This window comes from Erpetoichthys calabaricus, chromosome 4, assembly GCF_900747795.2.
Source record: "Erpetoichthys calabaricus chromosome 4, fErpCal1.3, whole genome shotgun sequence".
NCBI lineage: Eukaryota > Metazoa > Chordata > Cladistia > Polypteriformes > Polypteridae > Erpetoichthys > Erpetoichthys calabaricus.
Genome location: NC_041397.2, coordinates 137,930,550 through 137,943,023, shown reverse-complemented (window position 1 = coordinate 137,943,023; position 12,474 = coordinate 137,930,550). Strand labels below are relative to the sequence as shown.

The following is a 12,474-nucleotide window of genomic DNA, read 5'->3' as shown; positions in this document are numbered from 1 at the left end:
AAACTCCGAGTGAGTCATAGAGCAGGCAGAATCTGCATAATTTTGAATTTTTATACAATATCACTATAGGGCAGAAGTACCAAGAAACTAAACATTAAGGAATAGGACAAGACTGAGCTTTAAATTTGGTGGGAGGATGATAATACAAAAGCACTGATATTACAAAGGTTACTGAGCAGTTTTGCATTATTAGCAAAGTGACATTGCAGAAAAGAAGTGTTTTCATGGAATAAAGTGGCATGGACAGGCAAAGGAGGGCATACTGTATATAAATTGTCTGGGTGAAACAGTCACTATTACATCATGATAGATAGATAGATAGATAGATAGATAGATAGATAGATAGATAGATAGATAGATAGATAGATAGATAGATAGATAGATAGATAGATATGAAATAAATTGTATAATAAAAAAATACATTTGTATATATGTGCATAATCTGGTGGTGTCATTCATCTTTAATTTGGGTGCCCTGCTGTTATTTTTTCTGTTTTGTTAATGTAGTATTCTTGCTTCCCATTAGGGAGGAAAGATTCCCATTCGGTGGACTGCACCAGAAGCCATAGCTTACAGGAAATTTTCCTCGGCCAGTGATGTTTGGAGCTATGGCATTGTGATGTGGGAAGTGATGTCATATGGGGAGAGACCGTACTGGGAGATGTCCAATCAGGATGTAAGTGAAAATTTCCTTTCTGAAACAAAACTGTGTGTTTGGTCCTTCTGATGGCCAAGCTTATAAATCTTTCAGTAAGCTGGTTTCCTGCTAAGATTTGACATCAGTGCAGCAGTTTAATTGTTTAGGTAACATTTCATCCCACAAGACTTCTTACAGCAGGATGGACTGGCCATTCTAGATTATTGATTACTGATACTGTACTTTCAGAACGAGAAATCCATCAGAGACTGGACGACAGCATGACAGATTTTGGCCTTTTGAGGAGCAGCAGATTATCTTTTTCCTTTCCACTGCCTTAATGTTGAATTAACTATTCCATCTCAACTCATGTTTACATAATACAGCAACAACTGCATCCTTAATGAGGGACAATGTAATGCAGCCCCTCAAAAGTGACTTACTCAGCCATACTTTGGAATCTTACAATTACCATACCTGCAAAAATAGTTTAGTATATTCACATTTTTGTAATAATAAATTACATTACAGCAAGGTTCAGGGTACTTAAACAAAATAAAACCTCTGAAGGGCCAAGTCTTTTTCAAAAACAATTTAGTCAGACAAGAAGCAATCTAAAACAAGAAAACATGGAGGAAAATACTACTTTATATCAAGGCTACATAGTATGAACTCTTGTTTTCTTCTTTGTGACATTTGTTGAAACGTTGTGAGTTACACGTGTAGAGTAGGATATTTGTGGGAATTTGTACAGGCACTTGAGGCACTGGCAAGGTTTTAAGGACTCCACTCAGTAGGGACTTCTGGCTATAAAAGGCTGTCATTGGTGTTACTATGATGACATAAGAAGGAGGAGGGAGTGATGTCTACAAAATTCTAGAGAGGGATTGTATTTAAATGACTGCAGTGGAGAGAGATAAATGAAAGAAGTATAGAGATGGTGTTAAGACTACTGCATCACACTAAAGATGTTCATACTTGGAGTAAGCCACCTTGAAGATAAACCAAAAAAAGACCGAACACTCTTTTGGGGAAGTGACCTGTGCTTCTTTGTAAGGTTTAGCCTCTTCTCAGCTGTATTCTGTTGGTGACTTGAACTTATTTTCTCTCACTGAGATAGTGATATCCGAATCCACTATTCTGCTGCTGATTCTCCTGTGTGGAATCAACCACTATGGACTATTACACCACAAAAGGCAATAAGTCTGTACATTTGCATATAACATTACTGAATAAAACCATCAATTTGATTTGCTTTAAACGGTTGTATTAACAACTATGTTTGTATACATTTAGTAGATAGAGCAAATAGTAATAGCTTGTATGGGAATACTATCGATGGGTGAAGGTTTACCACTGATTATTTCATTTTACCATATATATGTTATTGCTGTTGTCGGATAACAGTATAACTTTTGGGATATTTTAACTATAATCTCTCAAACAGTGTGGGAAAGGTCCTAGGACTAGTATAGTTTAATGCTGGCTATTCTTTCTGAACATTATCTACTTCCCTAGCAGGCAGTGAAGTGTGACATTCGTGTCTGTAATACGCTAATTATTATAACTTCAAAAGCTAATTTAAAAATGCTTTTTCTGAGACCAAATTAGAGTTGTATGATAATGTTTTGATTACAATAACTTTTCAAAACTTTTCTTACTGCTTTGTATTGACACAGGTGATTTTGTCCATAGAAGAGGGTTACCGTCTTCCAGCCCCAATGGGGTGCCCTGTAACTCTGCATCAGCTAATGCTCCACTGCTGGCAGAAAGAAAGGAGTCATCGGCCGAGGTTTTCAGAGATTGTGAGCTTCCTAGACAAGTTGATTCGCAATCCTAGCAGCCTACAGATGTTGGTGGAGGATGTTCAGGGGTATGTTCTTTAGAGAACAGAGTGCCATGCCAAAAAGCCTCATGTCAAACACATGCAAATGTCATTATAATAATTAACAATTTGAAAGTAATATGAATAGAAGTGTAAAATGTTTTGCTTGCTATGAAAGAAAAAAAACAGAGATTGGCTTCCCTGTTCCAAGGGAGTGGTTAGTTCTGCTGCTTCACAGTCCCAGGAGAATAGGTTTCAGTCCTGGTCAAGTTACTGTCTTTGTGGAATTTGCACAAAATCTTTGTATCTGCAATAGTTTTTCCCTCTAAATATTCCAGCTTTTGCCCCACATTTCAAGATACCCTGGTTAGATTGATGTGCAGCTCTAAAATGGCCCAATATGAAGGAGTGAGGGTTAATATGAATGATTTTAAGTCAGAATGGTTATGCCTATTGAATGGGCCCTGCTATTGACAGCATTGCTGTTTAGATGTTGGCCTACCATGTTGCACCTTTAGCCTACAATGTAATAAGCAGGCTTGTAATGAATGATTATATTGATTGATATAAAGCTATTACTGCTAAGGGTTTGAATAAAGCTACATCGAGATTTCTGATAGTAAACTCCAGGATGCATTTTACCTGCTTGGCTGAAAACTTGACCCTTTAAAATGTACTTATTTCTCTCTCTAGTAACAACTACACTAACCCTTTGGGTCCACTTACAATAAAGAACTCAGTCTAGATGAACAGTTTTAAACTACACAAATATTATAGTGCATGGCAAAGTGTTTTTTCATAGTGATTACATACAAAAGTACTTGAACAATTTTTAAGTTGGAGAATCTGATCATTGTCTATTAATTTGACATGCAGTTAGAAATCTAAGCAAACTTCAAGTTTACAATAACTCTGACAATGCCAAGTGAATTAGCTCAACATGATCTCAATTTCTTCTTCGGTCAATTACATTTACTTGGAGATATATTAACTTCCAAAGTTTTAAGTGTTTAGAAACAATTTAATTTAAGATACTGTATGGGACCTCTGACAACTGTGAAGGATCTTCTCTCTTCACCTCATGTGAGGCAGAAAGTACACCAGAAATAATGTGTTAAAAATCCAAGCACCATATATACTTGAATATAAGGCGAGTTTTTCAGCACCCAAAATGTGCTGAAAAACGTCACCCTCAGCTTATATTCGAGTCAGGTCCCGCTGCCCCCTGGTATACAAACAAGCCAGTTTTTCTTTCGGTTTGTGTGTGCCTTTGATTTCTGCACGTGTTCAGTCTCTCCTTGTGCATTCCCTGTGCAGCGAGCGAGACACACACACAGATGCGCGCGAGAGAGAGCAAGCGAGAGAGATACCATATTGTTTTTGTTGACCCTCTTCTCCACTTACAGAGCTAGTTTACTGTTTTTCTTTGAAATAAATACTCAAAAACATTTCACCTACTGATGCCTCAATTAATGTATTGTAATTTTATTGGTATTTATTTTGATTATTGAAACTTACCAGTAGCTACTGCATTTCCCACCATAGGCTTATACTCAAGTCAATAAGTTTTTCCAGTTTTTGTAGGTAAAATTAGGTACCTCGGCTTATATTCAGGTCGGCTTATACTCGAGTATATACGGTACCTGTGACTGTGACACAGATTTTGCAAACATTAAAATGTTATGTGAAAACAGTAAACAAATTGTCTTATAAGATAGTTTCGTATGTTAATGATTTTCAGGAGTTATTTCATATAGACATTTTAAAAATGTGTTACATGTATACATTTTATGCATTTATCCTTATTTACATTGCTGAAATTTGCTTGTGCATGTTTTCCATTTCAGTTTACACTGTTCTCTTTTCTGCAAGGAATGTTTTCATGTCCTATTCTGAAGGACAAGATAATTACAAATACAGCGGTGTATAAAGTGCTAAAAGCTACAGTTTTTGGCTCAAGATTAATGAAGATATGTTTACATGATGTTGCTTCAGCATATGGAGTGCAGCAGATTGGCCTTTTCATCTCCAGATTCTTCTGTTTCTTACACTAACAGTTCTGTTTATTTTATTTTTGTGGTTGAAGTCATACATAAAAGTCAGCAATGGAAATTAACTTTTTACATTGTCAAAACAACATGTCATTTTCACACTGAACTAGGGAATGTCACAGATGCAAATGGTGCCATTTCTCGTTCTGGCGTCAGATGTTAGACGGAACAGGTTATGTATGATACAACTAATTTTAATATTGTCAGGCACTTCTTGGTAATTGCTATATGCTTGTTATTTTAGGTACAACCCCTGTAGGTTTTAATAACTTATATGAAGGTTAAGCTAAAATTTTGGAAGAGGATGATTATGAGCTTAGAACTGATTATGACATAGGAGTGTAGAGTAGCTGGCAACATCTGAGTTCCACCATTCATTAACTTGAGGTGTTGTTATTAGTAAGGTAAGCACTGGGTTTTATTCTGCTTTATAAATCTGTTAGCAGGCACTTTATGTCAGGATTCTGGAATGAATCGGATAGAAAACAAAGTAAACATAAGAGATATGTCTGTTCTGTAGAGGAGTTATTAAGCTTCTTACCCAGTTTCAGAGAATAAATCATTCTCCTCAACTCATGTTTTTTCCACCAGGGTTTGTGAAGTATATCAGACAGCACAGAGGACACTGTTTAATCATGATAATACAGAATACTGGATGAAAACATCCTTGAACTATTTTGCCACAGAGCCTTTGATTTCATGAATTATGTAGTCTGCTCTTTGAAGGGTTCATAACATTGTTCCAAATTTAATCTCCTTATTTATTTTTTGCTATCTTAGTTTGACTACCAGTACTTTGTAAGCCTTATTAGATAAGACGTATTTGCCCTGTGCCTGCTACAGTATACCAGCCCTTGATCAAATAACCATACACAATCAACGCTGTTTTCTGTGTTTTTTTTTCCTTTCTCTTCTGATATAGGTTACCAGAATCCCCCACCGATGTCCCAGAATACCCATTATTTATTTCAATCAGTGACTGGCTAGACTCTATAAAGATGAGCCAGTATAAGAATAATTTCATCTCAGCAGGCTTCACTACTTTGGAATCTGTTACAAGAATGAGCATCGAGTAAGTAGAGCTGGGCTGAGTATTAGTGTAAATCCTCTCAGGACTGCATACAATGAATGATGTTGCAGTATACATTAATGCTGAACATACAAGGCAAAGCTTGTCAGTAATTTAAGCAAACAAGACATTGATATCAAGTCCACAAGGCATTTAGTGCCTGAAAATACATTGGGCAAATTCATATAGTGAGGCACAATGCACAATTTATTATGTTTGGACTTGACATTAGCATTAAATTTAAAGTGCACCAAGTCAAAGCAAATATCATTAGAGTCAATTTACAGGTCACCAAATGGCAACATATATCAATGAAGTGAGAATCAGCCTGAAATTTGCAATGTGTGTGAGTAACTGGGCTTTAATACTGAATCCAAATACCATGTGCAAGTAAATAGGAGTGAGCTGAACGTTACCATTTAATTCAAAGTGTACTTTATAGCAGGCCCTGAAATCACTGGGAAGCATGTATCTAAAGCAGCAAATGATACTTAATCCATAGGGCACTGCATGGTAGAATGTTGTGTCGAATACTGACAATACAGAGGCAGTAAGCCTAATTAACGCAGGTATTGCAGCTTGTTTCTATCGTGAAAGTGTCCACAAAAGACATTTTAGCATCCAAAGTTTATTTTTTATTGGTACACAGGAATAAATGGCCTTATACTATTCCTTAGCTTAATAACCTTGCTTTACATGTACACCCCACAATACGTACTCTGGTATCAGGGCCGGGACAAGGGTGAGGCAAACGAGGCTCTTGCCTCAGGTGAACAATGGGAAAGGGCGCCACATTGATGAAAAATTAAAATTAATAAATTGCAAAAGGAAAAAGAAAAGAAAAAAGCCATTTGTATGTTGCAATGTTCGACAAATTCCTTAAGCAAACTGACAATTTTCATCGGACGCTCTCTCTCGATACACTCGTTTCCTCATATGACGTAGGGAGTAATAGATATTTTAATATCATAACTTAGATGGAGATATGAAAAAATATATGGGATTTTGTCTGATTTCGAATTTTTAACAGGTGAAAAATTAAAGTTGATGGATACAGAAAATTTTAAAAAAGCAGCTTGTGATTTATCCCTTAAATATCCAAACAATATAAATTCTGTAGAATTCTTATCAGAAATAATCAGGCAATGATGTTAATTCCAAACCTTAAAGCAGCTATAAGTTTAGATCTTTTAAAAATGATTCATGAATATAGTTTAGTTCAGTCCTATCCAAATTTAGAAGATGCATTGAGAACATCCCTAACACTACCTGTTACTGTAGCTTCTGGTGAAAGACGCTTCAGTAAACCAAAAATGATCAAAACATATTTAAGATCGTCACTTGCTCAGGAAAAATTGTCAAATATGGCAATTTTATCAATCAAACAGGAATTGACAAAACAAATTAATTTTGATAAAATAATTGATGAATTTGTTTCACTAAAAGCAAGAAAAGTAAAACTTTAAAAAAAGATTTTATATTGGGCATTTATTTAATTATTTATTCATTGTAATTATATTAAATTTAGTTTTGTCTAAAGTATTACTGATATTATTTTGTCTCTATTATTAAATTAAATTACTGAAAAATTTGTAATATTCTAATTCATCTCATGTGTAGTACTTACTTTGTTTTTCTTTTGTTAAGGTTGGTGTGGTTTTATTTTTAATATGTGCAATTTTATGTTCCTATTACTATTGTACTATTACTGTGTTCTGTGATTTTTTATTTAATAATTAATAAATTTATTTTGTTCTCAAAATCATTTATTTATTTTTATTTATTATTATTAGTAATAAAAAACTATATACATAGGGGTGCAAATTTATCCTCCTGCCTCAGGTGAAAATACCTCTAGGCTTGGCTCTGCCTGGTATCCTTAATAAGGGCAGGCTGTATGCTGACAGGATCACAGATCACAACCTGCTCCCAGTTTCCCACCACTGCAAGAATGGAACTTTAATTCAGCTAAGGTGTTCCTTTAAAGTGCACACCATTGCACTGTTATTCTCCTCTAAGTACTTGTATCCGTTCAGGCACATTCATTTTATAGGTGGCACTTTAGTCCACTGACAGCATTATGTTTCCTTCATCTCCAAAACTGTCTCCTTCACATATCTCCTATCTGCTACCCTCTCTTTCCCTCATATCAAACACTGTCAATTTGTGCTCCATAAACCTCTCTTTTTATACAGTGCCTTGGAGGATGATCATGTAAGAATTAGGAATATCTGTATCAATTGAACAACTGATAAATTCCAATGATCTTGTTACTTATCAGTGAAGCTACTTTTAGCTAAATACAATAGCATGTTAACTAAAAGGTCCCAAGCACTTATTTCATACCTTCTTATAAGTACACACTAGTTAACGTATCTAAATTTTAAAGCTTATGCAACTGAATAGATATAACATTATGGCCCAATGGCTATATGTCTATTTACATACATCTAATCAACCTATTCATTTTGAAAAACACTCACCTGTTCTTATCAGCTCATTCTTGTCTTGCCTTCTGTAACCTTCTGTCCAAAAAGGCACTTACCTGTTAAACTCCTGTTCAGATACACACAATCAAATATAATCCTAGCCCTCCCTTATGAGCTTCTACATTATGGTCTTATTTAAATTGTTGGTACTTAAAAGCTAAAAGATCATATACCCTATATTAACGCATAACACAAATTAAATATTATGAGTCTTATTTAACAGACTGTAATAAGCACTATTTTTCACCCCAACACATAACTGCATCGTAGAGCACTGCATGTTAATGGGGCTGAGTTGGGTTAGCACTTAACCTACAAGACACAAAGAAATAGAAACCTGAACTGCAGTGAACTTTGGGGCTGAATTTGCAGATGGTTTATTAATTGTATGGAGTTTTATGTCATTAACTAAAGGCTAACATGGACTTAAATTAAATATATCTATAAAGTAGGAAATAAAGGTGAGAAAGCCCATTCTGCTCTCAGAGATGTGTTAGTAAGGTTCAGGTTGACTCTCAAAGTTAGAGCTAATTATAAATATATAAGTTTCTGTGTGGTAGTGCCCTTGCTATTGCTTTTACAGTGGGTTGCATGCCTGTAACAAGCAGAAATTTTCATTAACCAACAAAAAAGCTGAACTATAGTGGAGATCAGTGTGGAATCTTGTGGTTACTGTGTAAAATACAGTGTGATGAACATGGGCATCAATCCTAATTTCTAAGTGAGCCATGTAAAAGCCACTGTATTAAAATACTGGATTTGTTTGGTGCAAAGTGGACTTTTAATGGGAAATAAAGGACTGCCCACTGCCTTTCTTTTAAACCGTGCCTGTTTTCTCTTACAGGGATGTCCGAAGAATCGGTGTGACACTCCTTGGCCACCAGAGGAGAATAGTGAGTAGCATTCAGTCTCTGCGGCTACAGGTGTTGCACATACAAGAGAAGGGCTTCCATGTATGAGCTGCTGCCACACGGCCATGCCGCCAGTCCCATGCCCCAGCTCTCCAGCGTGCGGAGCGTGTCCTCCAATGCCGACTACCGCTTCCTCGGAAGGTGGAATGAGCCCGCCGCGCCTGAAGCAGTTTTGCTATATTCAAGCTGAAGGGGAGCTTTGTGGACAGAGAGACATCTATCCACGTTTTGTGACCATGTAGCTGCTAAGAATAGTGCAATCTGCAGATATTTTAAGTCATTCTTTTCTACTTTAATGTGACCTATGGTAACTGAAATGCTTCCCAGAGTCATTTAAAAGGAAATGTAGACCATTTCTCAGCTTAGTCCTGAAAGCTCAAGTCCACATCTACTCAGCAATACCAAGAAATGGATGACAGTTTACCCGCCAGTCTGTCCAGTTGTGTGGAGATCCCAGTATGGTCACCGTGAAGGACTCTCCAGGGTATCTCTTAATAAAAGAAGAAGCATTTTCACTGAGTAATGGATAGAGCAGAAGAAGTGTGTATAAACCTTGCTGCTATTTGTAAGCAATGTGAGGAGATTTTTTTTGTACAAAGTACAAGTTACTTCAAATTCTTGTATTTTATTTTTCTATAATTTCCAGAAAAGGCATTGTCAAGTCTTACAGACTATTTATGCCTGTTTATTAGCAAATAAAAATTCAAGTTCTGGTGGTGAGGATGTGCTTCCTGTGTTGCTACAGAGTGTGTGTATGTGGGGCATTAAGTGTGTATAAAAAACAAGTAAACTATGCCCTCTTCATTATGACTGATTTCCCAGTGACACAACACCGGCCTCTCCTAAAACAAGCTGCACTTTAATGCAGTTGAAACTCTCAATCAGTGTATGTATTGTTATAATTTGCATTTCTTATCCATCAATCTAGAGAAGCTCTCCTTTGCTAAATGTACAAGTTTTTGAGGAAAATTCAGATGCAACCAAAATGACCCAATTAACTAGCATGTGAGGGGTTTTAAATGATCTAATACAGTGGCATTTAAGGATGACTCTGAACATTTAGCCTTATTCTATTTTTATGTTAAAGCAATTTCATTATGACTTCTTCCTGAAAAGTTTTCTACATACCTTGTGGATTTTTAGGTTTGAATCATGTGTATGATGTTTGTACCTTCTCTTTCTGCCTGTGTGGGTTTTCTCCCTTGACTCTGGAGAAGGCATGTGTATAAGGTTAACTCATAACTGAATGCAGGCTGATTTGAACAAGTCTGGATGTGTTAACAAGTGCGCCTTGCAATGGAGTAGTACCCTGTACAAAACTGCTCCCAGTCATGCTGCCAAAATGGGCCTTGGCAATAAGATTGGATTAAAAAGATTCTGAAAAATTATGTATCAATGACCTTTAGGTTTTTCCTCCACTTTTCCTGTTACTTGCAAAACTCTCTTATGAGGTGAAAGCATTGCTCAAAACTACAAAGCTGCATGCAAATTTTACTGGGACCATGCAGCTAATGAAAATTATGAATAATCTATTATCATTAGTTATCAGCTGTCATGATTACAAGCTGCAACCTATAAAAATAATAATGTTATACTATTTTTAGTAATATGATTTGAAATCAATGTCATACACCTATCAAAATTTTATTTCCATTAAATTTTTATTTTATGAATGGTGACTTCTTTTTTTATTCAGTTAAGCTTTCTTTACAGAGTGAGGATGATTGTCCTTTTATTTTTTCAGATAAACAAGCACATGCTTTAATGAATGATCCAATGAAATAGGGTAAAGGAATGATGTTTGTTGGGATTAATAATATTTTAGTTTTATTATTGTTTTCATTTACATTTCTTTTGACGGAATACAGTATGCAAAGCCGAAGCCCAATGTCTGGGATAGGACTCATTTGCAGTGGCTACTGGGTAAGTTGCTGGATGATTTTCCTGATAGGAAAAAAAGGTGAATAAACATCATGTCTTATGATCTTGGAAAAAGTTAAAATCCAAACTAAGTTGTACAAGCCCTTGCAAGATAAAAAAAAAGTTGTGTGTCTATTGGATTATACTAGCGACACTACCTGTCAAAGACAGGTAAAAGAATAATTTTAAAATATTTGTAATCTCTTGCGCTATGTGTACCTTCAGTGTCTTTCCTTTGTATTCGCGTGTCTGAACGTCTCTTCACCGGCTCATCAGCTCTCTAGCACATTTTCATAAAGCCTCCTTCTCATACTCTGTCAGTATTTTCGAGGCCACTTTTATATTTCCCCTATTTGAAGGTGACTCTCTGCACATGCCTCCTATGCCATTTCTCCTCCTTTTGTGACTAACCAAAGACAAACTGACCAATCATATTGCTCAGAGGGACCGGACACACTACACACACAGACCTTAGTCTTTGATTTTATAGTTGATTCACTGCTGTAATAAAAACTGGTTAAGTACAATTGAGAAATGATAGATCATCAACAAGATGTAAATGTTATAATTTGGCAACTTCAAAAAATTGTTACAACTTAGCAAATGAAATAACTGCTAAAGAACCAAAAGAAAAACATACACAGTTAGCTAAAGCGCAAAATGGAAACATCATGTCATGAAAGCAAACTGCACCACCAAAACATTTTTAAAATATATTATAGCACTCCCACACTGACAGGCTTAAAGTTGATAGCTCAAAAATTGTACATGGACTCAATGATGAAAACATTTTTTTTTATCATTAATGAAAACTGAAACTGAAATAATTAAAAAGTATTTTGTTAATCAAAACAAAAAAACAACTCAAAACTGCATACATCACAAAAATACTGAAATAAAATTAAAATGGATGGAAAAAGAAAATCTGTTGGATGTTTTTTTTTTATTTAAACCTATTACAAGTGCTTGCCTTGGACACCGGGTTGTTTATTGCAGCGTGTTATTTCTCACTCATGATTTCACCATGAGACCCCTACAAATACAATTAAAAGGAAGGAACCCAATAAACTTAAAACTTGCTTAAACTGCTTTCATAAAGAGGTCTATAAAGAGGTTGAAGACCATTTCACACTGAAAAAACACAAACCTGTCAAAGAAGATAAAATGACAGGCTATATATGTTGGTCAACAAACTATAATTTTCCTTCTGCAGACAGCAGCTGTTTGGTCACTTCAGTCGACTGAATAGAAAAAAAGAAAGTAGGATGACAATAGCTATATATTTAATCTCCACAAGGTTGTGTGAGCTACCTGCCTTCATACTGTGAAGTACTTGATCAAATGTTTAAAATATCCAGTGCTGCCAAATTAAACAGTCTGCTCTATGAACAGACAGACAGTGCTATAACACTACTGATATTTAGAAGATAATCTATACATATTAATAAAAGGCAAAGCCCTCACTGACTCACTGACTGACTAACTCACTGACTGACTGACTGACTGACTGACTGACTCATCACTAATTCTCGAACTTCCCGTGTAGGTGGAAGGCTGAAATTTGGCAGGCTC

The 12,474-nt window shown here is 35.7% G+C and overlaps 1 protein-coding gene across 2 annotated transcripts in view; it reads left to right on the top strand.

Annotated features, from left to right (window-relative positions):
* epha6 (eph receptor A6) overlaps positions 1–10,655 on the top strand; it is a 364,797-nt gene extending 354,142 nt beyond the window's left edge. For both annotated transcript variants that reach the window (XM_051927201.1, XM_028799848.2), the window contains exons 14-17: positions 527–676; positions 2,317–2,510; positions 5,436–5,585; positions 8,916–10,655. In XM_051927201.1, coding sequence (XP_051783161.1) covers positions 527–676; positions 2,317–2,510; positions 5,436–5,585; positions 8,916–9,030 — 609 coding nt within the window. In that variant the 3' untranslated portion in view covers positions 9,031–10,655. The remainder of the gene's footprint in view (positions 1–526; positions 677–2,316; positions 2,511–5,435; positions 5,586–8,915) is intronic.
* Positions 10,656–12,474: the final 1,819 nt, after the last annotated feature.